The sequence below is a fragment of the Thamnophis elegans genome, chromosome 12 (genome assembly GCF_009769535.1).
Source record: "Thamnophis elegans isolate rThaEle1 chromosome 12, rThaEle1.pri, whole genome shotgun sequence".
Classification (NCBI taxonomy): domain Eukaryota; kingdom Metazoa; phylum Chordata; class Lepidosauria; order Squamata; family Colubridae; genus Thamnophis; species Thamnophis elegans.
The window spans coordinates 28987526-29014849 of NC_045552.1; the positions used below are offsets into that span (position 1 = coordinate 28987526).

Genomic DNA, 27324 nt, shown 5'->3' on the forward strand with positions numbered 1-27324 from the left:
GATCTTGCCCCCACACCCACAAGTTCGTCACATGGTCCAATCTTCCACTGCCATGCTGGCAGTCCCACTCATACAGTTCCAACCAGGTGCAAAAGTGCAGAGACAAAGGATGACCTTGGCTTTTTAGAAAAAATGATGTTATGGCTACATATCATCTAACAATTCCCCCTCCCATTTTCCCACCATAGAAAATGCATAGTAGAATAATAGAATGTGTGGCAGGTTTGAGATCCATAAACAAATATTGCTGCAGGCCTGACAGAGTGATGGGTTTAGCAAAGCTAAAAGAGGCAGCTCACTTCTGGCTTATGCACTTGATGCAGAGTTCCGTTATGTCACATGTTCATCGCCCCTCCTTCCCTGGTGCCATCCCTACCCACTGTTCCTTCCTTTCTGCCTTTCAGGCACAGTGGGAGGGCTTAACGGGACGAATTGCCTTCAACAAAACCAGCGGGCTCAGAACTGACTTTGACTTGGACATCATCAGCCTCAAGGAAGATGGGCTGGAAAAGGTCGGTGGCTTCTTTGCTTGCTCTTCTCTTTGCACATCTCAGGAAAGATCTTGGGGGCTGCCAGAAGCCCCTTCGTAAGCAGCTTCAAAGAGAGGAGTCTCTTTGACTCCTCTCTTTGAGGAGTCTGCTGGAGTCCCAACAGAAACAAATACACCTCACTCAAAGATGGGGGGGGGGCTCTACTTTGCCATGGGTTCTTTGCATGTGTGGGGGCTGGGCCCAACTTGGGTGGCGCTTCATCTTTCCTTAAAGCTTTTTGAACCTATCACATTTTTTTCAGCTTCTTCAGCTCCATAGTTCATACTAGCCTAAAAGATATAGAAAATATTATAGAATCCTAGAGCTGGAAGGGACCTTGGAGGTCTTCTAGTCCAACTCCCTGCTCAAGGCCTTTTACCATCACAGTCAAATGGTTGTCCAACCTTTTCTTGCAGCTTAGGCCTTGAATCAGCAGAGAATGGTTTGGCTAAATTGGTTGGAAGACTCTTGAATGTTTCCTAGATGTGAAAGGATGCAGCCCCTCCCCTCTCTCACACACACACCAGTTAGTTCATACACACACACACCATCTGGCAATCCAACCTAGGTCATTCAGAGGAGTGAAAGGTTTGGTGTAGCCATATCAACCAGCAGTTGTGGATGACCCATTGGTCCCAGAGGCCCATGATTTCCCTTGTGTCCATTGGGGATCCTGTAGTGGTGGCCAAGGTAACTCTGTGAAGGGGCGTTTATGAAGGAAATAAATCTCCCTTGTGACATTTGGTGCATTTTCTGCATCTCCAGTTTCTGAGGGCAGTAACCTGAAGCTGAAAGACCCCTGCCATCAAGAAACAAACATCATTTGTTCAGTTCCCTTGTTTCCTAGTTGTTTGTGCCCCCTTCAGGCACTTAATCTCCTCCTGAATGTGTGTTTAAAGCTTTTTCTGAGCTCTAGAGAAGCTTTAAAGTGGCTGCGTCAAATCATGGCAGAGTGGGGCATGACGGCTTTGTCAGGATGTAATGTGAATTAATGGTGTCCCAAATGGAATCAAATCCCTGTTGATACTTGCGCCTTCTGTTCAATATTTCACATTTGCTAAGGTTTCAGGTTTAGCACTTTCTCGCCTTCTGCAACTTGCAGATTGGTAATGTCGAATTCTGTGCTCTTGAGCTACCACAGTTAGAGGAATCTGTTAGGGATTTGCAAAACAACAATGAGTGCAATCAGCTTTCCGGCTCCTGCAGAGACGGCCTCGTCTTGCTGAAGTCATCATCACTGAGGGGAGTGGGAATCTTGGTGTTTTGCTTCCCATCAGAACCACAAGCCTTCGCTCCCACTGCTTATTGTCAGATAAAGGGGAGGGAGTAGCTCTCAGATAAGCGGCAAAGCAAAAAGTGTTTTCAGTAAACTGTTTCATTGCATTGCCGTTCATTTCTTTTTTGTGGGTTACTGTATGAACAGGTGGGTAGTATAGTTTTCTAAAATAATATTTTAAAAAGAAAAGGGTTTTGAATATTCTGTGGTTTGATTGGGACTGGATCCTTTTGTCCATCTGAGAAAATGGAAATCTTTACGTTCTGCTTTCTCATTTGTAAGCTTTATGGACATCAATGATGTATCTCCTAACATTTTGAAAAGATCATTTGAAGTCATTATGTACACATTCCACATTTTCTGCAGAAGACACGTAGTAGAGCTGCCCTTTACGAGACCTGTTTCAAGGCTGAGCTGGAGTCTTTGGATGGCGCTCACCCTGCTGGCCCCCAGATGATCTGGCCATTCCAATGTGTGGGGAGGGGGGGGGCACCAAAGATAAAATGTTGACACAAGTCATGAGTCCCATGTTTACATTTGACACAATTACCAAAGGCTGGGGTTGGTTGTGATGTTGCAACACATTTTTCTTTCTTTTTTTCAACATTCTGATTTGCAGCAGACACCTGTGGATCGGAAGTATCTCTAGTTGAGGTTGGGGAGGGGTTGGAGTGTCATTTCATTCAATGTTCAAGCAAAACCACTCAGCAAAGGAGCTTTGAGACACAGCACAGCCCCCTCCCACTGAAGATAAAATCAAGCGGTCCAGGAGTGGGTTCCAGCAGGCACTACTGTCGTGTTTGCTCAGGGGAGTGCTTTGCATGTGCACATGCATGTGCAGTACAATTAAAATTGTTCTGCACATGCACAGAACTAAAAAAAAAAAAGATGGCACCGCCACTGCCGGTGGAATTGGTTTGGGAGTGTGGCAGACCTGGGTCATTGCCAGTTCCAGTGAACCAGGCCACCAAACCACTACCGGTTCCGCCAAACCACTACTGGTTCTGCCAAACCAGTCCAATCTGTTAGGAACCACCACTGAAGCAATCCCCTTGCTTTGCTCATCTGTGAGGCAGCGGCAGCTCCCAGATAGAAATATACATTTCCAGTTTTTGCAAGGAAGCAGCCACCAAGCAAGTCAAACCAACCTGAACAGATCAAAGGGCTATTCAGAATCCCCAGAATCCTGCCATTGTTCAGAATGAGGCAATTGACTGTACTCTGATTGCAAAAGCCCTGGTGATAGCTGAACGCAACAACTCTCTCCGTCCCCTGTAAGTCACTGGTTGTATTTGCATAGCAGCAAAAGTTGCTGGGAGAGCAAAGAGTTGCTCAACACAATCTCCAGAGAACTGGGACTTAATCTAGTGGATCATGCCACCAGCCCACATACCTAAAAGCCTACAACTAAAAGTCTAAAGCAGAAAGTCTATAAGAAATATATTTGTACCTGCACAAATCCTGAAGCATAAGAAAGTAATAGCTAACACTGTAGCGACCAGCAACGTATGTGCTATGTTTGTATTCCTGCCCACGGAGGATTCAAATTATACCTGCAACAAGTCCAAATGGATCTGATTGTTAGAGGAGAAAATGGAAGGTCTAGAGGCATGTCTAATCACTCTGAGTCTCATCTGAGGAATTCCTTGGAAAGGCAGAAGTCTGCATTCAAACTAAATACAGTAAGGAAGAAACAACTACAGGAAAAAATGAAGCTCATGGGGCAGACCAATGGCAGCATGTCACTGAAAGGACAAAAATACAAGGAGAAGGTCCCTGCCACTGGAGTTGAACAATCATTTGCATATCCTCCCTCTGTAAGAAAACACACAGGACATCTGGAGTTTCAGATGTTCTCATGAGGAAGAAAAGTAGCTCAGACTGTCATAAAGAGGAGTTTGCTGAGTTCCCCAAAGAGACATAAGCAGGTGATTGGTGACTCACTTCTCAGCAATTTGTGGACTGCACAACCTATCAAGAGTTGGGTTGTTTCCCAGATGCAAAGATCAAAGATGTGACACAAGGCTTACCCACATAATCAATCCCATTATAATCCCTTTCTGCTCTTTCATGTTGGGAAGAATGATACAACAAAATAGAGCCTGAAAAACATATCAAGCAGCTCTGAACAGCTAGGCAGGAAGGCAAAAGAATTAGGAGCACAGATGGTATTTCATCTATACTGCCAGTGGAAGGTCAACATCCAATGAGGGAACATAGAATTTTAAAGGTAAATCACTGGCTTAAGAGATGGTGCCATCAAGAGAAGTTTTGATTTATGGGCCATGGTTTACATTACCTAGAGGAAGGACTTCTGGCAAGTGATCGGCTGCACCTCACAAAGACTGGAAGAATGTGTTTGGGAAAGCTCTGGCTTGTCTTATCCATAGGTCTTTTAATTAAAAGGGGGAGGGAGACCAATTTTTAGGAACAAACCCAAAGCTGAAATCCCAAGATAACAAATCAGACAATGCGGAAACATGTGATAAGACGGAAGGGGCACTCAGGCATGTAACAGGAGATGCAGAAAGCAAACACTGGGTGAATCATAAAGGGTTCAAATGCCTGTACATTAATGCTTAAAGTATGGGGAACAAACAGGGAGGGCCTGAGATCCTAGTGCCTGATATTGTTGCTGTTACTGAAATTTGTGTGATGGAACCCATGATTGGAACATTCTGCGTAGAAGGATATACACTGTACAAAAGAAACAGAACCAACGCAAAAGAGAGGGGGAAAGAGTTGCACAGTATGTAAAGAACTACTATATCTCTACAGACATACACAATATCAAGGATGAAAGCTAGTTTGAAAGTATTTGGGGGAATATTAGGGGAAAGGGACATAACTACAGGCCACCAACCAGGTTCCCCAATATGTCTAGCTGACAACTTTATCTCTCAAAAGGTGGAGGGATCTAGAGGTCAACTATACTAGATTTAATTCTTACTAATAGAAACAGAATAATTGAGGGAGAATGACCATATCATACTAGAATTCACCATAATGCAGGGACAGGTAACTGAACAAAATCAAACAAGTGTTATTGACTTCAACAAACTAAGAGAGAGAATTGGAAGGATGGGGATCTTAAATGGAAAAAAAAGGATGCTTCGGATCAGGGACGTGCAGTCACTAGAGGCAGGGAAGGAGTGGCCTCACCAGTCATGAGGAAAAGGAAAGAATTTTAAAGAATTTTTTAAAAATAATTAAAGGCAAGGTAGTTGCTACCAGATTCTAAGTCACAGTGACTTGGAACAGTGCTTAGTGTTAACTATAGGAGGAGGCCAGAGAACTAGGGGCCTCTTTTGCATAAGGAATTTTTTGCCTTTTAAGAGTTAACCAAGGGTTAAAAAGCAAAGAATTCCTTATGCAAATGAGGCACGTGTTCTCTCACCTCCTGTAGAGGGCATTTTTAGAGGCTTTTTAGAGTTCTCTAGGAGCAACTAGCTCAGTCTGACTCAGAGTGCTGGCCTTTCATGAGGGCAGAGTTGAAATCTTCTCTGAAACAGCTGGAAAAGGTGGGTGTGTGGGGAGGGGGGAGGAATTCAAAAAGTTTGATTGCATGCAGAACCCACGTTGCCTTTTCAAACACACAATCACACACACACAGACAGCTGGATAAAAGTATATAAGCCCAGCTTCACTGAAAAGGCAACGTGATTCACCTGCAATCAAAGGCTCCTATCGGAAGGCAGCAGGGGAAGGGGGAGGGGTATGGCAGAGGAGCTGCTTTCAAGCCTTTGGAAAATATATCCAATCCAACTTCTGTGTTTGTGTTTGTTTGAGAGTGAGTGAGTGAGAGAGGGATCCAAGTTCTCTGTGTGCGTGTGTATGTTTGAGAGAGGGAGGGGAGGGAGGGAGAGAGGGAGGAAGGAGGGGGAGGGAGAAGAAAAAGAATGGGAAAACTTATTTTGCAAGGGGCGAAAATGCTGTCGCTTTAAATCGGAACTGAGCATGCCTGGCTGTGGAATTCTGGGAGTTGAAGTCCACAAGTCTAAAAAGCTGCCTCACTAGCCATAAAACTTACCGCACATCACTGCTTCGGATACTTTGAAAAAAAAAAGGATAATAAAGCCCCCCCCCCCCAAAAAAAAACCAATAACACTGAGAAAGAAAATAAGAGGCTCCAGACAAGCTTGCAGGGTTGTACAAAGAGCTTTCTGACATACTGAGGGGCAAACATGCCACCAAACAATCCAAATCAGGAGTGTCAAACTCAATTTCATTGAGGGTCACATCAGGGTTGTTTGATCTCAGAGGGCTGGGGCATGCCCAGGTGGGCGTGACGGGGGGCATGGCCATGATGGGTGTGGCACGGGACTTATGGGAGGGAACCTGTGGTGGCCAAGTGCTAAGGCAGGACTTCCCTGAGACCCTCACTCACTCTCATGACACAGGAAATCCTCAAGTTATGAATGTAATAGAGCCTGCCAATTATATTTGTAACCCGAAGATTCATTTGATTGAATCTCATTAAATGAACATGATTACTCCCAGTTTTCCCCAATGCATTTGTTAATCGAATATGCAGGTCATTAAATTCACATGAGGTATCTCAGAGTGGGGAAAAGCATGTGGGGCCTAGTGCTGGAGGAGGCTATCCAAAGCCTCCCCCAATCCATTGAGATACCTCATGCTCCCTTGGGGTCCCCACAATTGCTTCCTCACCCATCCCATCCCCAAATCCATGGATTACTTACTTTTTAAAGATCTCCAGAGCACCAGAAAAGGCTGACCCACTGGCAGAGAAAGCAAAGTATTTTATTCAGATGATGGTGAAGCTGTAAACATGTGAAATCCTAGGAAAACATTTTCACCAGCTTTTGAGTAAAAGACTTTGGCTGGGCCCATGTGGCCAGCAGGCCTAAGCCTGGACTGGGCCACAGCAGCCTCCTGCTTCAGGGATTGTGTCAGCAGCAGCAGTCAATCAATGAGGAGCTTGCTTCCTTTGTCTCCTTGGACTGAACTGTAAACCCCTTGTTGATTGGCTGCCATGCCCCAATCGCTGAAGCTGCTTATTCGAACCAGCCGGTCAGCTGCAAGCAGGAGGTTGCTTGTTACCGGCCAGACTGGGCCCAAACTAAGCCTGCAGGCCCTCATGGCAGAGAAGCTGGTCTTTTATTCAGAAGGGAAAAACTGTTTTCCTTACATCTCACCTTCTTACAGCATCACAGGCTTCTGAATAAAAGACTTCTCTGTCACGTGGGTCGGCGTCTTCTGGAGATCTTCAAAAAATAAGTACAGCAAAGTCATGCCAAATGGGACCTCAGAGGGCTGGATCCGACTCATGGAGGCTCCTTTTTGGCCTGTAACGGGACAAGGAAGGCCTCTGAAGACCTGTGTGGCCCATTTTTGGCCGGCAGAGTGCTACTGGAGCCCAGGGAGGCCAAAAATGGGCCATGTGGAGGCCTCTTGGGGCCTCCGCATGGCCTGGTTTCAGCCAGCAGAGTGCTTCTGGAGGCTGGGGAGACCAAAAATGGTAAGGGGGGCCACAAGCACCCACCACCACCTGTTTTGGCTGGAAGAGGCACCGTGGTATTTCCAGGCCAGCCCCATGGGCCAGATATATGCACCCTGCAGGCTGGGTCCATCCTGCAAGCCTCGAGTTTGACACTCCTGGTCCAAATTTACAAAGACAGAGTCAGGAAAGCTAAGACTCAAAGTGAACTTGCAACAAATGCCAAAAATAACAAAACAAGTTTCTTTCAATATGTAAGGAAAAGAAGAACAACAAGGAAACAATTGGTCCACTAATGGGACAAGATAGCAAGAAGATGACACACAGCAGGGGAAAAACAGAACTGTTTAATCCCATCTTTGCTTCTGTTTTAACACAAAAGGAAAAAAGAGCCCAACCTGTCAAAAGTAGCACTTTGGGAGACACAATAGGAATGTAGATCAAAATAGGTAAGGAATTGATAAGAGACTACCATCTGCTTTGCAGGAGTTGAAATCTCTGGGACTAAATGGTTTGCATCCAAGTGTACTGAAGAACCTGGCAGATGTGATCTCAGAAACAATGAATGAAATATTTCAGAGCTCCTGGAGCACAGAGGACTGGAAAAAAGCTGGTGTGCTTTCAATCTTCAGAAAGGGTAAAATGTGTTGAAGCTACAGGAACCTTGGGGGCGAGTGATCATGCAATATTGGAATTCAACATTATGCAAGCACAAGCAATAAAACAAAGTCAAACTAGAGTCTTGAACTTTAAGAGAGCTAATTTCAATAAACGTAGAGAGAGCCTGGGAAGGATTCCATGGATGAGAATCCTCAAGGGGAAAACAACTCAAGAAGCTTGGGAAAGTTTGAAAAGTGAGATTATAAAAGCACAGTCTAGCACAATACCAGTGAAGAAGGAAAATAACAGCTCTCAAAAGAAACCAGCATGGCTACATAAAGAACTCTCTGACAAATTGAAAGACAAAAAAGACGTATAAAGAGTGTGTCGGGAATGCCTCCTTCAGTATCCAAGAAAGAAAAACCTCAACTCCATTTGAATAGAGATAAAGTACTTTTACTACACATGAATTGAAAGCAGCGAAAAGGAAAGCAAGATCTGAGCCAAAAAGGCGCGAACAATACATATCAAATGATTACCCAGCCCCTCCCTCCAATTAGCCCAACCCAGTGTCCAATCTGCAACTCCCTAGGGTGTCATGTGAGGTGCACCTTCAAAAGGCTTCATCAGGTTGGTGTGTGAGACGGTTGGCCTTGACCAAGACCAAACATCAGCCATCAGCATGCGCAGAAGATAGTGAGGACAAAACTCCCTTCTAACTCTTCCAGTACCACACAATTCCCTTCCCAAATATCATGCCCCCATCCTCACCGTTTCTATGGCAGCCGATAGCAAGCAAGCGCAGCAGAGGCTGACAAAGTGGAAAGAGGGGCACATAACTAAGGCAGAATATCAGCAAATAGCCCAAACCTACAAAAAGGAAGTGAGAAAAGCTAAGGCTCACAACAAACAAAGGCTTGCGACAAAAGTAAAAAATAAAAAATATTCTTCCAACACGTTAAAAACAAGAAAAAAGTCAAGGAAACAATTGGTCCATTGCTGGGAGAAAGTGGCAGGAAGGTGACAAGCAACAAGGAGAAATAACTACTTAACTCATTTTTTGCATCTGTCTTTACACAAGGGGAAAAAACAGTCCAACCTATCAAAAGCAGCACCACAAAAAACAGATTAGGAACCCAAGTTAAAATAGGGAAGAAAATGATAAGTGAGCACCTGTCTACCATAGACGAATTCAAATCAACAGGACCAGATGGATTACACCCCAAGGTTCTGAAGGAACTGGTAGATGTGATCTCAGAACCACTGAAATATACCTTTCAAAGATCCTGGAGCACCGGGGAACTGCCAGAGGTCTGGAAAAGAGCTGATGTAGTTCCCATATTCAAAAAAGGGGAAAAAATAGATCCAGGAAACTACAGACCTATCAGCCTGACCTGTATATCAGGGAAGATTCTGGAAAAGATAATCAAGCAACGAATCAGCAAACAACTAGAAGCAAACAAAGTAACAACCAAAAGCCAACATGGGTTTGTCAAAAACAGATCATGCCAGACTAATCTTATTGCATTCTTTGACAAAGTGACAAAATTAGTGGACCAGAGGAATGATGTTGATATAATTTACTTGGACTTCAGTAAGGTATTTGACAAAAGGGACCATAACCTACTACTTGATAAAATAGTAATATGTGGGTTAGACAACATCAGCACCAGATGGATTTGTAACTGGTTGACCAATCACACTCAATGTGTAGTCCTCAATGGAACTGCATCTACATGGAGGGAGGTATGCAGTGGGTACCCCAGGAATCTGTTTTAGGCCCAGTACTCTTCAACATCTTCATCAATGATTGGATGAGGGGATAGATGGGGAACTCATCAAATTCACAGACAACATCAAGCTAGCAAGAATAGCCAATACTCTGGAAGATAGGTTTAAGAGACAGAAGGATCTTGACAGACTTGAAGATTGGATGCTATCTAACAAAATGAAATTCAGTGGTGAAAAAAGTAAGGTTCAATTTCAATTCAATTTCAATTTATTGAGTTTGTATGCCGCCCTATTCCCGAGAGACTCAGGGCGGCTCACAATAAAAAGGGAGGGGATACAAAAAATAAAATAAAAACAACAATTTAAAATTCTACAACAGCCATAACCTTGGATGGGGCTGGATAGTTCAACAGCCCCAGGCCTGCCGGAACAGCCAGGTCTTAACCACTTTGCGGAAGGCCGGAAGGGTAGTAAGGGTCCGGATCTCCACGGGGAGATTGTTCCAGAGGGCCGGAGCAGCCACAGAGAAGGCCCTCCCCCGAGGAGTCGCCAGCCGACATTGGCCGGCAGATGGAATTCGGAGGAGGCCTAATCTGTGGGATCCAATAGGTCTTTGGGAGGTAACTGGCAGGAGGCAGTCTCTCAAGTACCCAGGTCCAATACCATGTAGGACTTTAAAAGTAATGACTAGCACCTTGAAGCGTGTCCGGAGACCAATAGGCAGCCAGTTCAGCTTGCGGAGGACAGGTGTAACGTGGGTGTACCAAGGTGCACCCACAATCGCTCGCGTGGCTGCGTTCTGGACAAGCTGAAGTCTTTGAACACTCTTCAAGGGCAGTCCCATGTAGAGCGTGTTACAGTAAACCAGTCTTGAGGTGACGACGGCGTGAGTGACTATCCGAAGGGCCTCCCGGTCCAGGTAGGGCCGCAATTGGTGCACCAGGTGAACCTGGGCAAAGGTCCCCCTGGTCACAGCCGACAGATGATGTTCTAGAGTCAGCTGTGGATCCAGGAGGACTCCCAAATTGCGAGCCCTCTCTGAGGGGCGTATAATTTCACCCCCCAGGCTGAGAGATGGAATAGCTGGACCATCTTTTGGAGGGCGCATCAATAGCCACTCGGTTTTGTCGGGGTTGAGTGCCAGCTTGTTCGTTCCCATCTAGACCCTAACAGCCTTCAGGCACTGGCCCATCACTTGTATCGCTTCACTGAGTTGGCATGGGGCGGACAGATACAGCTGTGTATCGTCCGCATATTGATGGTATTTAATCCCGTTCTGGCATATGATCTCACCCAGCGGTTTCATGTAGATGTTAAATAGGAGGGGGGACAGGACCGAACCCTGCAGCACCCCAAAGTTGAGGGGCCTAGGAGTCGATCTCTGTCCTCCGACCAACACCGACTGTGACCTGTCCAAGAGGTAGGAGGAGAACCACCGAAGAACGGTGCCTCCCACTCCCACCTCCCACAACCGTCGAAGGAGGATACCATGGTCGATGGTATCTAAGGCCGCTGAGAGGTCAAGAAGCACCAGGATAGAGGAATGACCCCTATCCCTGGCTCTCCAGAGATCATCGATCAGCGCGACCAAAGCAGTTTCCGTGCTGTAGCCAGGCCTGAAACCGGACTGAAAGGTATCCAGATAATCGATTTCATCCAAGGACCATCGGAGTTGAAAGGCCACCAGGTTCTACAGGTTCTGCATTTAGGCAACAAAAATGAAATGCACAGGTACAGTATAGGTGGTATCTTGTGCTCAATAGCAGTAACTGCGAGAGGGATCTTGGAGTCCTAGTGGACAACCATTTAAATAGGAGCCAGCCGTGTGCAGCAGCTGCCAAAAAAGCCAACACAGTTCTAAGCTACATAAACAGAGGGATGTAATCAAGATCACGTGAAGTGTTAATACCACTTTATAATGCCTTGGTATTCTGCATTGTTTTGGTCACCACAATATAGAAACGACGTGAAGACTCTAGAAAGAGTGCAGAGAAGAGCAACAAAGAGGATTAGGGGACTGGAGGCTAAAACATATAAAGAACGGCTGCTGGAATTGGATATTTCTAGTTTTATGAAAAGAAGGACTAGAGGTGACATGATAGCAGTGTTGCAATATCTTGGGGGCTGCCACAAAGAAGCAAATTAACAGATTAACAGAGTTGGAAGGGACTCAAGTTATTCTTCAAAGCACCCGAGGGTAGAACTAGAAGCAATGGGTGGAAACTAATCAAGGAGAAAAGCAACTTAGAACTGAGGAGAAAATTTCTGACAGTTAGAACAATTAATCAGTGGAACAACTTGCCTCCAGAAGTTCTGAATGCTGCAACACTGGAAGTTTTAACCATTTGTCTGAAGAGGTGTAGGGTTTCCTGCCTAAGCAAGGGTTGGACTAGAATACCTCCAAGGTCCCTTCCAACTCTGTTATTCTATTCTAAAAGATCCAGGAAACTATAGACAAATCAGCTTGACATCAATGTCTGGAATTTTTTTGGAAAAGATAACCAAGCAGTGTAAACAAGAGATTACTGGAAGCCAGCTGAAACAGAAACAGCACTAGTACTAGCACTTACACACCACTTCACAGTACTTTATAACCCTCTCTAAATGGTTTACAGAGTCAGCTCATTACCCCCAACCATCTGGGTCTTCATTTTACTGACCTTGAAAGGATGGAAGGCTGAGTCAACCTTGAGCCACTCAGAATCGAACTCCTGGAGTGAGCAGTGAGTTAGCCCTGCACTTCTGCATTCTAACCACTGTACCATCATGGCTCTTAAGGTTGGAGCTCTGGTGTTCTTCTAATGGGTTTCTTAAAAAGAGATCATGTCAGACAAACCTTATTGCCTTTTTTTTGATAAAGTAACTAAATTAGTGGCTTAGTTAACTGCTGTGAGTATAGTGTCTGTAAGTCATTTGACAAAGAAAACCACAGCCTACTTTTTGGTGAGATAGAACAATGTGGAATAGGCAATATCAACACCTGATGGATTTGTAGAACTCAGCATACAGTCCTCAAAGGAACTATATTTACATAGAGCAAAACAGACAGTGGGGTACCTCAAGGTTCAGTCTTTGGCGTCATGTTCCCTAATATCTTCATAAGTTTGCAAGTTTGCAAGTTTAATAACATTTATATGCCGCCCAATCCCGTAGGACTCCGGGTGGCTTACAGTACAGAAATAAATCAAAAAATAAAATACAAGGAAAGAAAACATAGATTTAAAAACAGCACACCATGCATTCCGTTCTAAATGGGGCTGGACCGTATTTAGGGGTCAACAGCCCCAGGCCTGCCAGAACAGCCAGGTTTTAATGATGATCTAGATGAGGGGTTAGAAGGGTAACTGATCAAATTTGCAGGTGGCACCAAGCTGGGGGAAAGTGCCAACATTTTTCCCCAGATCAACTCAAAATTCAGAAGTATCTTGACATACTTGAGCATTGGGCACCCTCTAACAAGATGCCATTCAATGGTGAGAAAAATAAAATCTTGCACTTAGGAAGGGAAACATAAACACATAGTATAGAGCATGCAGTAGCTGTCTTAACAGTGAGAGGGATCTAGGTGGCCACATTTAAATATAAGTTAGTAATATGCTGCTGTTATTGCCATAAAAGCAGTGGTGAAATTCATTTTTTTTTACTACCAGTTCTGTGAATGTGGCTTGGTGGGTGTGGCAGGGGAAGGATACTGCAAAATCCTCATTCCCTCCCCACTCTGGGCCAGCCAGAAGTGGTATTTGCCGGTTCGCCAAACTACTTAAAATTTCTGCTACCGGTTCTCAAGAACCTGTCAGAACCTGCTGAATTTCACCTCTGCATAAAAGCCAATGCAGCCTTCTAAGCTGTATCAATAGAGGGATAGCATCAAGACAATGAAAAGTGATAGTGCCATTTTACACTACAGTGGCAAGACCACACTTGAAATATTTCATCCAGTTCTGGTCACCATAATACCAAACAAATGCTGAGGGCCTAAAAAGAACAAATAAAAGAGCAACAAACATAAGGGATCTGGAAGCTAAACCATATGATGAATGGCTAAGGAAAGTAGGTATTTAGCCTAATGAAGAGAAGGCTCAGGGGTGACATGATAGCATCTTCAGTACTTAGATACAGGTTAACAGAATTGGAAGGGACATTGTAGGCCATCTAGTTCAAAGCCCAAGCAGGAGACCCTGCACCATTTCTGACAAATCGCTGTCCAGCCTCTTCTTGAAAGCCTCCAGTGATGAAGATCCCACAACTTCCAAAGGCAACTTCTGTTCCATGGGTTGATTGTTCCCACTGTCAAAAAGTTCCTCCTTATTTCCAGGTTGAAGCTCGCCTTGATCACTGGAAGGGCTGTTACAGGAAAGAGGGCATTGATTTATTCTCCATAGCAGGATAGGATAAGAAGTAATGGGTGGAAGCTTGTCAAAGGGAGATTCAACCTGGAAATAAAGAGGAATTTCATAACAGAATGATATAGTGGGTACCCCATTGCTGGTGGTTTTATAGAAGAGGTTGGACAACCATTTTTCTAGGATGGTATAAGGATTTCTGCCTTGGGTGGGGATTTGGACTAGAAGGGATCCAAGCCCTGGGATTCTGTGATTCCTGATTGCTTGCTTTCTTGCTTCCTTTCCTGGAGCATTACATAAGGAAGCCTCCCCCTGCATGCCTTTTATTAGTGTGGCTGCCACATCTGCATCCATAGTGGCCTGGAGACAGCCAATGGAGAAAGAAACAGTGAGATGGAGCTGGTTCTTCCCTTGAAGGGCAGCAGTGCTGTCATGAGGGCTGAGGAGCTGACCTGGCCACTAGCCAGGACTGGTGTGGGGAGGTTCGGTGTCCTATTGGCCCAGCCTGCTATAAGTTGTTATAGACTAGAGCCTATGGACACACTTACCTCCCCAATTGCTGCTGGTCTTGACCCAAGTTGGAGGGAGAATGGAGGAGAGGAGTCAAAGAGAGAAGAGAAAAAAAATGTGAGCAAAACAAAGTGCTGGAGAGGAAAGTTGGAGAGTGGAATTACAATGAGCAGAGCAGTTGTCATTCCTGGTTGGAAGGAGGGAAGTTCCAGAAAGTCCAGATCCTTGCCTAAAACCAAGATGGAAAATGCTATTATTGGTGAAACTGTAGTACCTGTGGAAGGACTGGACAGGAATCCCCAAGAGCTCTTCCCCCAGTTAAAGTAGAAACAGGTGGTTTGGCTGAGCAGATCCAAGAAAGGCAACAAGTTGGTTTCCGGTCTTTCTCTTCTTGATTAAAAAAAGGAGTCCATCTACTACTTCCCCTTCTCACCTACCCCAGTCAAATTGTTACAGACAAACTATTTGCCTTCAACTGAAGGAAGTACCATCTGAACAAACATGGGTGAGCTCTCCCTTTGCTTTCTTCCAACTTTACTGGTGTCAACATTTGAGGACTTTTCCTGTGCCTTCATTTAGGGCCTTCAAACTATCTGACCACCTTTCTTTGCCACCGGGTTTTTTTTTCAGGACTGAAAGCTCTAGTTTGGTTTCACTCTTCACCTTTGTTTCCATCCCAGATTGGAGTGTGGAGCCCCTCAGATGGGCTGAACATCACTGAAATTGCCCGGAGGCAGGGGCCTAACGTGACGGATTCCCTGACCAATCGATCTTTGGTGGTCACCACAGTTCTGGTAGGTTACTTGGAAATTCAGAAATCCTTCTGTTTCCCTCTACTGTTTCAGATCTGAGATAAATATAGTCCTCAAAAAATGACCCTGAGTAATCCAGCAGGAAGGGATTCTGTAAACTCTTGCCTGCCCAAGAATTTCTCTTCATGATTTAACAGAAATGATTGATAGATTGGAAATGGCCTGATGGGTTTGTTGTCCTGGGACTTCAGGCTCCTTATTGAGGCCACCTATCCAGGAGTGATTCAGGATTTCTATGAACCCATCTCAGTTGGTACCTTTCCCCACCAGTCATTGATGTTCATTGTGACTGGAACTGGTGCTCCGAGGAGCTTTCTGTAACCCAGCTGCCGTAGCTGGTCATTCTGTGGTCACTTGATGACTGCTAGCTACTCTGAATCTCTGCATGATGGAAGATCAATTCAAATGGTTTGTTCCAAGCAGCTCTGGGTCAGGATGATTTCCTAAATAGGTCTGAAGAAACTAATGGGCTGAGCAGGTAATATTATTCTGTGCATGTTCTTCTCTTTTATTTCCCAGGGGGCTACATGCAATGAAGAGGATGGGGGTAGAATAGATGAGGGCCTGCAGGATAGTCCCAATCCTTTGTGGGTTACCTGAAAGAGAGCCGGAGGTTGATCATTATTATCTGGTCTGTTGCTGTATTGTGCCTGATCTCTGACTGGCTCAGAAAGGCTCCTTGTACCATTGTCATTTTGAGTTTGGAAAAGCAAGCCTGCGTGGCAGGGTGTCCAAAAGGCATGGCCCAGAGGCAAGGTGGCAGCGGCAATGATGCAGTAAAGCTCCAAATGTTTGGGTTTTTAAAATAAGCATGTCCTCTTGACATTTTGTCTGTTTAGCTTTCCCTTGGAGGGTATCCTGAGTCTTCATTTAACTGAGAAACTCCAGTTTTGTTCAGGATTAGCCGATCACTTTAGCTCCTGGTACACAAAGAGGGCAGGGGAGGTTTCGTACGTGGATCTGTTCAAAGGGTTTTGAGTGAGGCCTTCCTTAACACTTTGGGGGGGGGGGGGTCAGAAAAAAGAGGGAAGAAATTACAGGAAACCACAGATACATTCCTAACAAAAGATGGAATTGATTCAACTTTCTGTGATGGAGAGCAGTTGCAAGAAAAAATAACCTCCTTTGGAAGCACCCACAAGTTGGAGAGCATGAAGGGAAGCTGATGGCCCTCACCGCCCACTTAGAAGGAGGAAAAGTCTCAGATGCTCTTCTCACTTGCCACCTCAAATATCTTTCTGACTTCCCATCTTTCCCCTCAGTAGCAGCACAGACTGTGGCCATCCACTTCCCTTTCTCTGCTATCATCCTGCTCTCAAAATCCATCCCCAAATATCCCTCTGAGTCAGCCATACATGCTAATAAATGATTACAAGCCTTAATCACAGTAATTTCTAGTTAACGCTTTTATTAAGGCCAAATTCAGCTTTTAAAAATAGTACGCAAGATTTGAGTTTCCTAGAAGTTTTCTCCAGGTCCTTTAAAAAAAAAAAGCAATAATAATAAATGCTCAGATTTCCATTCAGCTTATCTTCTTTACAAGGCAAGCTTCTACCTTTGACCTGCCTTTTTAAATGGAGGGGCCAAACCAGATGAAGGCAGCCTCATTCCTGCATGCTTTCGCTGAAGGAAGTCTAGCTGGAGATGGACTTTCCCAGGTCCTTTGCTGCCTCCAAAGCTTCAGCTTTTCCAAATGCTGAACATTTGCAAATCTATTGTGGAAGATTCAGCCTGCTGCATTTTTAGCACAGATTCACTATCATCAGAAATTAAAATGTGCACCCCTGAATTTTATTCTTGTTAGAGATACTGTGTTTCCTTGAAAATAAGACCCAGTCATATTTTTTCAATATGTTCCAAAAGACATATTAGGGCTTATTTTGGGAAAAACATGGACAAAGGAGACCGAGGGACACCCCAAATAGTGGAGACAGATGATTCCTACACATGATGGTACTGGCAGCAGGCAGAGGCATGGGGGAAGTGGGAGGCAGGTGATTCTGGAAGGTGATTTTGGATCTAGTGAGCCAAGTCTTTCAAAGCTCCAGGAGCACCAGGGAAATACCAGAGGACTGGAAACTCTTTATACTTTACATAAATGACCTTTGTGATTATATTATAAGCAACTGCATTCTCTTAGCTCATGATGTAAAACTATTCAACCCCACTGACAATGCTGCTACCCTACAAAAAGATCTTGACTATGTGTCAGAATGGTCAAAATATTGGCAACTCCAAATCTCAACCAATAAATGCTCTGTCTTACACATTGGCAGAAAAAATCAGAAGACAAAATACCACCTGAATGGATATGACCTCGTAGATGACCCCCACAATTCTTGGTGCAGCTGTTGGATAACCCAAGTAAGAATGCAGCTTTGACAAAGGAAGTAGATAAGAATAAAAAAGAAGCTGAATTGAGAATAGGTCAAGAATTGGTCAGCACCAGACGAAGAGGAACTGCATTTGATTGGTCTGAACCTATTTGTTGCCAAGTTTAACAAGAGTCACCTGAATCATGAGGTGGGCAGGAAATAAAAATAAGGTGAAATCGAAGATTGGTTAACATCTGGCAAAATCTATCTGATTGTAAAAGATCCAACAAAGGGGCAGCACCAACAACTACAGGCCAATTATTTGCTTTGCAACTTTGAAATTACTAACTGGTGTGGTAGCTGATGCATCCAATAGCATCTAGTTGAAATCAAGCTCTTTCCACCTGAGCAGAATGGAACAAAGATCAGCTCTGACTTGGCAAGATGAGTCTAGAAAACTGCAAGTGAAGGAAGACCAACTTGAATGTAGCGTGGATTGATTACAAGAAGGCATTTGACTGCCTGCTACATGACTGGATAATCAGTACCTAGAAATAACAGGAGTCAGTGGAAACATCAGAAACTTTGTGTAAAGATCAATGGGACAATGAAAGATACATTTCCTGGTCAATGATGATAGACTCACTCTCACCACTGCTGTTTGTCATTGCATTGATTCCTCTGTTAACAATATTGGACATGTCAAGCCATGGCTATCAAACATCAAAAACAACTGGCAGACTATCCCACGTGTTTTACATGGATGATCTCAAGCTGTATAGAAAAGCACTCTCTGAAATAGAATTGCTGCTCAACACTGTCCAAATATAAAACCAAAATATTGCAGTGGAGTTTGGAGTGGGCAAATGTGCCACCTGTACCATCAACAGGAGAGAAATAATGAAAATTGATCAGACGTAACAATTGTCATTAAGAAGGACAAAAAAATCTGAATAGTGGACATGGCATTACCTTGAGACAGCAGAAGAGAAGAGAAAAAAAGTGGAGAAGATAACAATATACAAAGGCCTATAAATAGAACAACTACGACAAAAGAAAGCAAAGATAGCATCAATAGCAATAGCCGCCTTGGGTGCAATCCCCAAACACCTGGAGCACCACTTGACTACCAGTAGCACTGACAAAATCCTCATCAGTCAATTGCAAAAGGCAGCTTGACCTAGAATAGCTTCTACCCTGTGATGATACCTTTAACACAGGGTGTCAAACTCAATGCCAACAGGGCTGTCCTGGTCTACCCAATGCGAAGAGGAAAGATCAGGCCAGCATAGCTTCGGCCCAGTCTATCCAATGTGAAGAGGAAACATGCCAGCAGTTTGGGGAGTGGTGTCAAGCTGGCCACATCCACCCAGTTGACCACTTCCACCCAATTGGATACACCCACTCAGCTGGCCATGCCTATCTCCCCCCCCCCCCCGGCATCAACCACAGCCCTGATGCGGCCCTCAATGAAATTGAGTTTGACACCTCTGCTTTAACACCACAAATATCCAGATCTGCCTCTTCCAGGTCCTTGGGAAAATCACCATAGGTGGACAAAAAGGTGGCTGACTGTATGACCAATCATATAAATAATAATGCTTTATTTTTAAAATATTGGCTCTTGATGCTAGTTCTTTTGGAAACTTCTGTGGAAACTCATATTTCTGCAGCGCACACAGCCAAGTGACTTCCTGGGCCTTTGTTGGTGAATAAGGAAACTTATCAAAGTGATGAAAAAGGGCATCAGAAGGGAGAGAACTGATGAGTCTGGGAACAGTTATGGAAAAACCTAACGAACACTCACCCCCCGCCCTCCTACTAGATTTTTTTCTTTCCTTGGTCCTGTTACTCAAGTTTCTACTGGAAAAGCCTCCGTGTTTGCAAGATTTGAATCTAGTAAACCCTTGGTGTTTGTAGATCTCGTTTTTTCTTACATGAGAGCAAGGATAATTTCAAGGGAGGGAGAGGGAGGGAGAGGGAGGGGGAGAGAGAAACGGAAAGAAAGAGAAAGAGAGAAAGAAGGAGGGAGAGAGAGAAAGAAAGAGAGGGGGGAGAGAGGGAGGGATATATATATATATATTTGTGTTTTTTTTATTTGTGCTGATAAAAAATAAATAAAAAAAAACACAAATATAACAAAGGCAACAGTAAAAATATTGGGTTTCTGTCGTGATGGACTCTTGTGACGAGCCGATTGACAGATGTTGGAAGCAGTTAGCTTCCTCCCATAATTGGGGCTTACCAGGGGTTGTAAAAATATATGCTCTCTTGTTCTTTGCTGCTTTGTGTGCAATAATGTTGCTAGCGGGAACTGCGATCTAGAAAGGGGGAAAGGGGAAGACAGGAGAAGGCTGCCTCCAATCACTCCCTCCCTCCCTTTCACACCCTTCTGCTCATATATTGCAGTAACATGTTGGGAGCAGCCTCGTGTTGCCCAACAGACAGTTCTGCTTTCCCCAGGCCCTAGAAGAACTGTGAAGATCTTGAAATTGAGGGCACTTTTGCCGATAAATTTATTAGCAAGCTTTGAAAGCTTGCAAATTGAATGCCCGGCCATTTCCACTAATAAATTGTGAAACAGCCTCTGAACATGTGCCTTGCAGAATTTGGGAATGACTCTGTGTTGGAGAGTGCTGAAGGAAGAAACCTTTTTGCACAGAGCCGTGGCTGCTTTGTTGGTAGATAATGTGGGCTGCTTTGGAGCCTCCTGGGGTTCAGGGGACAGACAGTTTCCTCCAGATGCCCCCAGACATGGGCTACAAGTCTGACCATTTTGCCAATTCCATAGCACATGGGATCTGTTTTTATGGCATGTGTTCAGGCCCCACCTCATTGTTTCTGATACTGTCCACATTTCTCAGAGCTGTTTCTCTTGAGACAGACTCTGGTCACAAACTTTTGTCATCCGATCTGGACACTAGTATTCTAACACTATTGGATAGTGCAAGACATGCATTGCTTTTTTAGTTGAGTGTGGAAATGTGGAGAAGGAACAGTTCAATGTTTCATGGATGCAGAAATCTGTATACGTGAGGAAGTGCTCGACTGGACACAAAGAGAGATGTCCACCAGCAACCTGGTCTTCTGCCATATGTTTGAGCACTAAGAGCCAGAATCCAACGTAAGAAGCCAGCGTGCTTTTAGTGACATTTCAGAATGCTTAACTTTGCTTGAATCTGGTCAGCCAAACCTGCAAAGCGTAGCCAATTATACATATGCTAATGCTGGAATGTGAGGGTTTTAATGATCCAGTTGGTTAATGCCAGAAAATGTTGCTGCCACCATTCCAGCTGACCACACAATTGGGGGACACAACTCTCTGACTTAGGCGCTCTGTGTGTGTGTGTGTGTGTGTGTGTGTGTGTGTGTGTGTTTTGAATTCAGTGCCTGTGTACTTCATGTGATTGTGTTATCTTTTCTGACCATTAGGAAGAGCCATTTGTCATGTTTGCAAAGTCGGACACGGTTCTGTCTGGGAACAGGCGCTTTGAAGGCTACTGCGTGGACCTCCTCTCGGAAATCTCCCGCATCCTTGGCTTCTCCTATGAGATTCGACTGGTGGAGGATGGGAAGTACGGAGCCCAAGATGAGAAGGGCCAGTGGAACGGCATGATAAAGGAACTGATTGACCACGTAAGTGAGCAGACTTTTCCATCAGGGGAACTTTCTCTTGCAGCGTCCTTCTTTTTCTCTTTCTCATTTGCTTCCTGAAATTCTTGCTTAAACTGCCATGACATTCCATGATTTTCCATATTATGAATATGCACTATATTCAGTGCAAACTATGAAACCACTAAATCTAAGCATAATAGGTAAAAACTGTAACAATGATCAGATATAAACAAGAATTGGGAAAATTTTGCTGTACCCAATCTTTCTTTTCATCAAACTGGCTGTGGAAATTCAGAGACTATATGGGGGAAAAAAGAAGTTGATTGCACTATTTCTGCCATCTCACTCACACCCTATGGCAGGGCACTAAATCAAGGGCTGCTGACAGGCTCAAAACACCAGGAGCCACTGTGGACTTCAAAAGTACTGCGAGTTTATTCCATGTCACCTACATACACGAATTGGATGTACTAACGTTCAATGCGAATTGGCACCAGATACGAATCAATGGACTTCAAGGGGGACTGGGTTTGGGTCTTTTTTGGGGGTGTAGCAACTCCAAACTGATGATGCATTTGATTCCTCGCTCAGGCTCGGCCTAGTCATTTCCTGCAGGCATACTTACATGACTTAAGCCATGCTGTCTGGCTTCCCCGAACATACCAAGCCTTTATCAGACCACCCATCTGCTCAGGACTGGGCTTGACTTGAGCAATGCTTGAGTGAAGCGCCTCTTTGAGGCTGTCCTGGGAAGCAGTAAAGTCTCTCACCACACCACAATCCAAAGAGCAAAGCAGGGCAGCCCAGTCTCTGTTCTGGACCGCTTCCAGAGTGTACTTTTGGCTTAAGGAAATGCAGTGTCCCAGATGCTCTTTGATCTTGGTTGTTTTCTTGCAGATGTTTCATTACCCAAACTAGGTAACATGATCAGCTCTCTGCTAGATGATGAGCATAGATTAATTCCAAGACTAAGATCAGTCCATCAATTAAGAAGCAAACAGTCAAACTGTCAATCAAGCTAACAGGAAACAGCCCAAACAAAAAACCCTCCATTACCGCTTTCACCAACACTCACAGGGCAAGCTGCTAGAATATAAATTGAGAACAAACCTGATGAAATCCAGCAGGTTCTGACAGGTTCTGGAGAACTGGTAGCGGAAATTTTGAGAAGTTCGGAGAACCAGCAAATGCCACCTCTGGCTGGTCTCAGAATGGGGTGGGAATGGAGATTTTGCAATATCCTTCCCCTGCCACACCCACCAAGCCATGCCCACCAAGCCACACCACACCACGCCCACAGAACCAGTAGTAAAAAAAATGAATTTCACCACTGGAACAAACCCCATTTCTTACTAATACCGATGAGTAATGAATATCTGCATAAAAACTACAAAGCTCAGAAAGGACCAAGGACCTCTCATTCCAACCCTGAGCTACAAATATTCTCCTTTATTAAGGAAATGTTTTAGGAGGGCCTCACAGCAGTGCCCGAACAAGGCAATATGAAGCCCAGCAGAGCAGCCTTGCATAATTCATGTCGTTTGGCTTAGCTAAGAGACAGGCACAGGGGAAGAAGATGCCAGAATGCCCGGAACATTGTCACAAACAAACCAGTGGTTCTCAACTTTAGCAACTTTTAAGATGTTTAACATGTTAAAGTTGCCAGGGTTGAGAAGCACTGGAATAGACTGCCTGGGGAAGGGACTTATTTATTTATTTATTTTTAAAATTTATTAGCTGCTCATCTTACCATAACTCTGGGCAGCTTTGGGTTGAGAAGATTAAAAAATTTAAGATTTGCTAGGATTTGCATGAACTTCAACTTCTATTACAGAGGAGGTTCTCAATTAGTCTTAAAAGAATGAAATAAGAAATAGGAGAAAAGTTCAAAATTGCTGTAAAGCTTTAATCTGTATTCTTGCGCTCTGTTGAAACAGGCAAGTGTTATCCAGAAATTTTAATGCATTATCAAGTTGGTCTGGGAATGGAAGCTCCTTCATCTCCCTGTCCCAAGCCCTTGTTGAGGGCCCTAAACTCCATCTTTGCCCTTGGAGGGCAGGCCTACCATAACTAGCTCCTCTTAACCATTTTAGAGCACTGATGACACAGTGGTGAGAATGCAGCATTGCAGGCAAGATTTTATTTTAATTAAAAAGTTTTTATTAAACACACATTACAAGATTGGACACAGTGTAACCGTCCTGGCAGTGTCTTTGCCATACATACTAGAATATAAAGTTAAATATTATAACCACCATGCTTATTTACAATTGGTTTATTCAGTATTTACAAATATAAGGATATCATATTTCCATCCATGTTGCTTTGTTTTTGTCTTATACATTTTCACTGTGATGATTTCATACATAATTCTAGTCTCCATTCTATAAATCTTAGTCATTGCTTATTTTAGGTCTTTCCTTTTTTGTTCCAACCATCGATAAAATTTATCCCAGATCTTATAATATTCTGATTTGTCTTTGTTCTTCTATTCCCACATCAATTTATCCATTTCAGCACAAATCAGAATTTTCCTAATTACTTCCTCCTCTTGTGGAATTTCCCTTTTCTTCCAGTTATGCTGCCATAATAATATATATTATTAAGTAGATTGCCCCCTTATTATGTTTATCATGTATGATTCCCAAAAGAAATAGTTCAGGTTTGAATTCTATTTCCTCTTTGGTTATCTCTATCAGCCACCTTTGAGTTTTCCGCCAATATTCTTTTGTTTTTTGGCACGACCACCATATATGGTAGTATGTGCCTGATAAAATGAGAATCCACATTGTTGGAGGTGATATGCTGATGTTGTAAACTACCCAGAGAGTGCTGTAAAGCACAATGAAATGGTATAGAAGTCAAAGTGCTATTGCTATCTTGCTTCCAAACACTTTGTGGCAGGTGATGTTTCTGAATGCTTGACAGAAGTGAGGAAGGAGCAAGGGAGAGCAGTTCTCTGGCTTATCACAATCAGATTTGATATTTCCAAATATGGGCACAGCTGGACATACCAAGCCAAAGAAGTCAGGCACTTCCAGCCATCACTGAGGCCATGTTTTTTTCCCCACAAGAGGTGAGGCAGTCAAACAGAGGTCAGGCTTTCTTCTTATCTCTTTCCTTCTTTTTCTGATCCCTTTCCTTCTTTCTCAGCAGCCTGTTCAGTTCTTCATTGTGGCTCTCATTGTATCCAGTAAGCCCCATCTATAAGCAACAACTTCCCTTCAATGGCTTAGCTGTTCTCATGTAACACTGCCAGAAAAATGTTGCACCCCAAGATATAGGCTGCTAGTGGGAGATGAAAACTCCTGGAGAATGAGCTCAAAAAGGCAGTCACCCTTTCATGGGAATTGAAGTATTTGGAATTCTGACCCAAAGGTGCTTTTTCAAGAGGCAACTGGGCTCTGTTTGTCTTTCCTTGAAGATGTTTCACTTCTCATCCAAGACGCTTGGACAGAGGCAACTGGACAGTCCTGAAGAAAGTCTAGTTGCCTCTTTAAAAAAGCACCTTTGGGACAACCATGACTTGGATGACTGAGAATCTCCATAGACATTTGGAATTCTGACATTCCTCTCTTGAAAACATGGAATGGATCTTGGTGTGGCTGTTATCAAAATAAGTCCTTCGTCATGAAATCAAGCTCTGATATTGCATCTCCCATACTTGTGAACATTGGAAGATGAATATGCTTTATGGGGATGGAGGATCTCTGGTAGCCCTAGTCTGATACTCTACACTCGTGATGGTGAACCTATGGCACATGTGCTACAGGTGGCACATGGAGCCATTTCTGAGGGCACGCGAGGCATTGCCCTGCCAGCTCCAGCGCGCTTGGACATGCGGGGCAGCTGATTTCAGCCTTCCAGTTTGCACATTGGGCTGTTTTTTTTGCCCTCCAGAGGCTTCAGAGAAGCCTCCTGAAGCCTCCGGAGGGAGAGAAACAGCCCAATGGACAACCCAGAAGTCCATCCCCGAACTTCTGGTTTGTGTGTTGGGCCATTATTCGCCCTCCAGAGGCTTCAGGAGGCTTCCCTAAAGTATCAGGATGGCGAAAAACATCAGCATCCCTCCATTATATAATTAGGAAAGAAAGACCAAGAGATTCCATGTGTTGGAAATCAAAAGTACTTTTACTAATTACAAATGGTTAGCGAGCAGTTGCGAACCGAAGTCTGTTTAATTAGGGGCGAAAGCAATTGATATATAGAATAGTCCATTCCCCACCCCTTGGGATCATAGCCTCAGACCAATCATAAGTCCTTCAAGTGTCAGGTGTGAGATAACTTCAAAAGGCATCATGAAGATGGAATGTCGGGGCCGTTGGTCCAGGCGGGAAACACCCACGCATGCATAGTCCAACCATCCAGTAAATACTAGAACATTCCTCCAGCACATCAAATAACCCCTCCCAAATACCAAACCCTCCTTCCCCGTTTCATGGCAGCTGAAGCAGTAGCAAAGCAGAAGCTGACATCCGGCTGTCCCCCGGAAAAAGGCTGTCAGGCCTATAAAAAAAAAAAAATGAACATACAAACAACAAAACAGACAAAGAAGAAGGGAGAGGGTGAGAGAAAGTTAAGGCTTGTCAGGGTATGCAGCATAAAACTTCTGAAGCAGTCTGGGAGCACGAACATGGGATTTATCAACCCATTCTGTGTGGGAGGGAAGAAAATGCTTCCAAGCCACCAGGTATTGGATGCGATTACGGCGCTTGCGGAAATCAAGAATGTCACGAACTTCAAAATGACGTTCCCCATCGACGAGCAAAGGAGCAGGCGGAGGGTCATCAGGGGGACGCAAGTGGGAAACACGAACAGGTTTTATGAGGTTAATGTGGAACACCGGTGGACCCGGTTGAGGTGTTTGGGCAATTGTAAACGAACAGAGACAGGATTGATGACCTTTACTATGGGGAACGGCCCCACATATTTGGGTCCCAACTTCTTTGACCTCTGCGTTGTGTGCAGGAACTTTGTCAACAAATAAACCAAATCACCAGTCCGGTATTCATAGGGCTGAGAGCGTTTCTTATCTGCCTGTTTCTTATGGGCCCGATGCGCAGCGTCCAAAGTGGAGAGGGTCAATGGCCAAACACGACTGAGATGCTCACTACAGTCCACGACTGACGGAACTTGCGGCTGGTCCTGAGGCAATTCAGGAATAGGAACAAAATCTTGACTGTAAACGACCCGGAAAGGGGTGAAACCCGTGCTGGAATGGACAGAGTTGTTGTAGGCCACCTCAGCGTGTGGTAACAAGTCTACCCAATCATCCTGTTGATAATTGATGAAACAACGTAAATATTGTTCAAGAACAGAATTAGTCCGTTCACAGCCGCCATTAGTCTGAGGATGGTAGGCGGAGCTAAGGCCCTGGGTGGAGCCAATACGTTTGAGAAATTCTTTCCAGAAAACTGATGTGAATTGGACACCTCGATCGGAGATGATGCGATCGGGCACTCCATGCAAGCGGTAAATGTGGGAAATGAAGAGTTTAGCCAGCGCCTTAGCGGAAGGAATTTTGTGGCAAGGCACGAAATGAACTTGCTTGGAAAACAAGTCTGTGACAACCCAGATAACAGTGTGCCCCTGACTTTCGGGGAGCTCAACAATAAAGTCCATAGAAATCTCCTTCCAAGGGGCAACCGGGCGAGCGACAGACTGGAGCAGCCCTTGTGGTTTCCCCGGTGGCCGTTTAGCGGTCGCACAAACCGGGCAACTGGCCACATAAAGTTCAATGTCCTTCTTTAAAGAGGGCCACCAGAACTGCCTCTTCACTAGATGCAAAGTTTTCACGAATCCAAAATGACCCGCCAATCTGGAGTCATGTGCGCGACGAAGGACCACCAGGCGTAGGGAGGCGGGGATGTACAATTTGGCGCCGATCCACGGCAGATCATCCCTCATAGTGCACTCGTCGCGATGGTTCAGGAACCAGTCGTCTTGAGGAAGCGCCAGCTTGAGGTCAGAAAGAAGATCTTGAGGCACATCCTTTTTCCCGCGGGCCTGTTGGCGCGTGACCACTGGAGCCGCTAGGAGCGGTTGGACGATGCTCAGTTTAGAGCAATTATATTGAGGCAGTCTGGACAAGGCATCTGCCATGAAATTCTTCCCACCCGGGATATATTTAA

At 44.5% G+C, this 27324-nt stretch overlaps 1 protein-coding gene across 1 annotated transcript in view; it reads left to right on the forward strand.

The window, feature by feature from the left end:
• Window positions 1–27324, forward strand: part of GRIK3 (glutamate ionotropic receptor kainate type subunit 3) — a 131862-nt gene that overhangs the window by 57256 nt on the left and 47282 nt on the right. Inside the window, exons 7-9 of the mRNA XM_032227932.1 lie at window positions 405–512; window positions 15132–15245; window positions 21011–21214. Coding sequence (XP_032083823.1) covers window positions 405–512; window positions 15132–15245; window positions 21011–21214 — 426 coding nt within the window. The remainder of the gene's footprint in view (window positions 1–404; window positions 513–15131; window positions 15246–21010; window positions 21215–27324) is intronic.